General features: G+C 36.1%; 1 protein-coding gene across 1 annotated transcript; it reads left to right on the top strand.

The window, feature by feature from the left end:
• On the top strand, nt 1-1458 carry LOC108902708 (protein PET100 homolog, mitochondrial). The gene is made up of 4 exons (XM_018704676.2): nt 1-145; nt 329-415; nt 547-579; nt 1088-1458. Exons 1-4 carry the CDS (start codon nt 119-121, stop codon nt 1175-1177), a joined length of 237 nt encoding a protein of 78 aa, XP_018560192.1. The 5' UTR covers nt 1-118; the 3' UTR covers nt 1178-1458.
• Nucleotides 1459-3605: the final 2147 nt, after the last annotated feature.

The raw sequence follows: 3605 nt of genomic DNA, 5'->3' as shown, positions 1-3605 counted from the left end.
CGTGGCACTCAAGTGATTGGGGCTTTTTAGAAACCCGGAAGTAGTGTGTGAAGGTCTTTGGCGATGGGTCGGAGTTTAGATAACATTTCCTCGTCGTAGGTCCCGAGTCGTTATCAAAATGGGTGTTAAAATAGAGGTGTTTAGAGTAAGTAGCAAAGATTTTAAAATAACATATGTAGACATTTAAAATGTATTAGCCTTAAGGGTTAAAATCGTACGAATCGGTCTAGGTTTCGTGTTTCAATGTAGCTAGTCATGAAGCTAAGTGTGGTCATGATGTAACAGTGCAACTGTAACTCACTGGCTAGTCTGTTTTTGTTTTGAGCAGATGATGTTGTATCTATCCTTTCCCGTGGCCATGTTCTGGATCTCTAATCAAGCAGAGTACTTTGAAGAATACGTAGTGAAAAGAAAGGTCTGTACCTCTGTTTTTATTTTTGATCATTGTTCATATAGATCTGTCCACTGCGTGAGGCTTAGTGTTCATCTTGTAATAACAGATATTTTTTTTCTCTCTACTCTTATGGCATCTTATTTGGTTTCCAGAGGGAGATCTTCCCCCCTAACGAGGCACTGCAAGTAAGTGTAATACACAGAGCTCGTGCGTTCATAAAGTCTGTCCACAAGTACCACAGTGTTTGTGGTAGTGATTGCACACCCACAGATCACCACCATAATCACTTAATGATAGCATTTTTTTTCTTTTTGTTTTTATTGCCATTCTGGCCATAATACTATTTCCTCACCGTATCATTCTGAAACAGACGGTACAGTAAAACTACATGGATATAATCAGAGTGCTTCATTGTGATGCTGCATTTCTCAATATTTCTTAATATTTTTGATCATACTGACAGCCTATACTTTTTCTGAGTTGGATGGTCACTTTTAGAAATTGGACTAGTAATTCCTCATTGTCTTTTTTCCCAGCAGATTATTTTTATATTTAGAAACATTTGTCTGTATCCATGTTTCCTTAACTTAAAAAAAACCCACATTCTTAGGGTACAGTAGAAGTCTGCTTATAGGTACCTCTGTACAGTGCAATATATGATAATAATAATGGTTGTGCAATATTTGTTTTCAGAGGAAAGAGTTAGAGGACTTCAAAGAGCGAATGCGTGCTCGCAAGGAGCAGCAAATATTAAAAAATCTCTCTGAAGAATCTGAGAACTGAGGACTTTGTTGAGGAAATACACATGTTCTCAGCACCACTGATGGAGGATTGTCATGGAGTGTTTTTAAGTAAAAGAAAACTGATCAGACACCAGACCACAGTGGAAGTCTGCAAAGTTAACACATCCCAAAGGGTGTTTTCCAGGGATTAATTATGCCTAATAAGACTGCTGTTGTTTGACTTTCAAGTTCTGTTGCCAGAATGCTTTGTATGTATTTAAATGCCTTATCAGTTGAGTTCCTGTGATTGTGATAAAAATAAATATTTGAGTTATAGATCCAGTTGGATGTAATGCAGTTATTTATTTTATGAGGTGCAGTGCCTACAAAATGTATTCACCCCCTTGGATTGAGTGTTCATGGGAACATACATTGATAAAACAAAACAAGTCTCTATAAACTAATCTGAATTAAGCAAAAAAAAAAAAAAAAAAAAAAACATTAAGTAACTAATTGCATAGATACTGTACCCCTTGAAATCAGTATTAATTAGAGATAACTGTGGAAGCAAGTACTGCCTTGAATTTTAAAAAGTCTGGGTAGTTCATTGGAAAATGAATGGTTCCACAAGTCACAATCCACTTATAGACTGCAGCAGGATTTCATCTGCATTTGGGTTAACATTATAGATGCTGGTTATGTGTATACTATAGTAAATGTCATTTTAATGCTGTTTTTCATTTAAGTCATTCTGTGTTGGTTTTATTTCACCTAACAAAGCCATTTTTTGCTCACTTGATGTGGCTGTGTTTGTATAAGGAGGTGTAGCTCATGTTGTGCACGTCCTATGGCCACATTTTTTATCTGTTAAAATGGTACCTGGTGGCCAGAGATTTGATCAGGACACACAAAACCAAAACGCAATGTGAATAACACTCTCTCACCACACCTGTAGTTTGGGTACCCTTGGGCAAAGCATGTCACCTCTTGCTGAGCCAGTTTCTGATTGGATGATTGTTGTTCTACTGGGCAGCTCCATTGCCCATTGAAAACCTCCACCCTGGGTGAATAAAGTACTTCTTAAAAAATTGTTTTATTTACTCCTTCTCAGTTGACCATAGTAGCAATCACCCCGACTCCATTTACTGTATTTTTTAACACTGCCACACAATTAGAAGCTACTTTGCAACTTGATGTATTACCTAAAATAATACAGTTAGTTGTGATTAAGTCAGTAAAATTTGTTTTGTTTTACTGACTTAGTAACAACCTGAGCAGAGGCAATGGCTATCCAAATGAAATATGACAAAAATTTCTTTCTGGTGCAGGACAGATAATATAGATGATTTTTAGCTAGAGTCAATACACCTTAATAATCAACTTTCAACTTCTTCATGATAAAATAATGTGGGTTTTTCTTCACAATTCCTGAGTATGATATCACTTTAAAAAGAGGCATTATCTGCATTCATTGCATTACAGTATGCTTTTAATGTCCTACTGGGACGTGGAATGATGTTGTTGTAGCATAATATGTTTCCACAGTGCTCTCGATTCTCCAACTCCACTGTGTGAATTTAGCCCTGAGTGTCACAAAGATAGTTACAAGGTAATGATTGTTTTAAGAGGTAACACTTGTTCTCACATGCCGAAGAATAACAGTTCATAAATCATTTTGAATATGACATAGTCATCCTCAGACCAGAAAAGTTATACGTGATCTCACAAGTATGAATGTAACTGAGAGGACTGTGCTTGGCTTGTTCAGACAATCTTAAGTCTTGGCTCTGTCCTTACAACAATCATGCATAACAAACCGCTTAATGTCTCATCCATCATGATGAAGCGATGACATGGTTTTCCCAAGGCCCATTAAATGATACCCTCAAATATATTTGGCAAAGAAAAGTGGCCAGTTGGATGTCTTACAGTCTGTCTCCTGAGACACTGGCAAGAGTGTGTATTCCTTTCTTGCACCTGTTTCTTTTTCATGGCTGCCACGCATTTTTAAAGTCAGATTCAAATTATGTTATAATAATATTTTACAATGTAATGGACTGATAAATACTATCTCTTCTGTGTCAAGTGTTGAAAGCCAAGTGATGATGTTTTATTGTACTAATGGATGGAATGGATTTGTGAATCAAGTGACCAAACAATTACAAATAGACACAATACAAGTATGACTTGTCACAAAAAAACTAGAAAGAGACAGAGTATTAACTTGAAAAAAACAGACAAAAAAACCTAAAAAGAGATGTAAAATGACCCAAGAGACACAAAATGAAAAAAACAACAAATGACTACTAAATAAAAAAATAAATAATAGTTACAGTGAATCATTAAGGAAGGCCAGGAAATAGTCAGACATTGTTTAAGACTGAAATAATTTAGAATTACTGTAGCTAGATTTGCAATTTGTTATAACCACAGACTGCCGATGGGACGTGTTCTTACAATAGAAGTATCAGACAGTAGGGGGCAATATT

This window comes from Lates calcarifer, linkage group LG11 (assembly GCF_001640805.2).
Source record: "Lates calcarifer isolate ASB-BC8 linkage group LG11, TLL_Latcal_v3, whole genome shotgun sequence".
Lineage (NCBI taxonomy): Eukaryota > Metazoa > Chordata > Actinopteri > Centropomidae > Lates > Lates calcarifer.
Note: the sequence above shows the minus strand (reverse complement) of the source record. Positions and strands in the feature narration are given on the sequence as shown.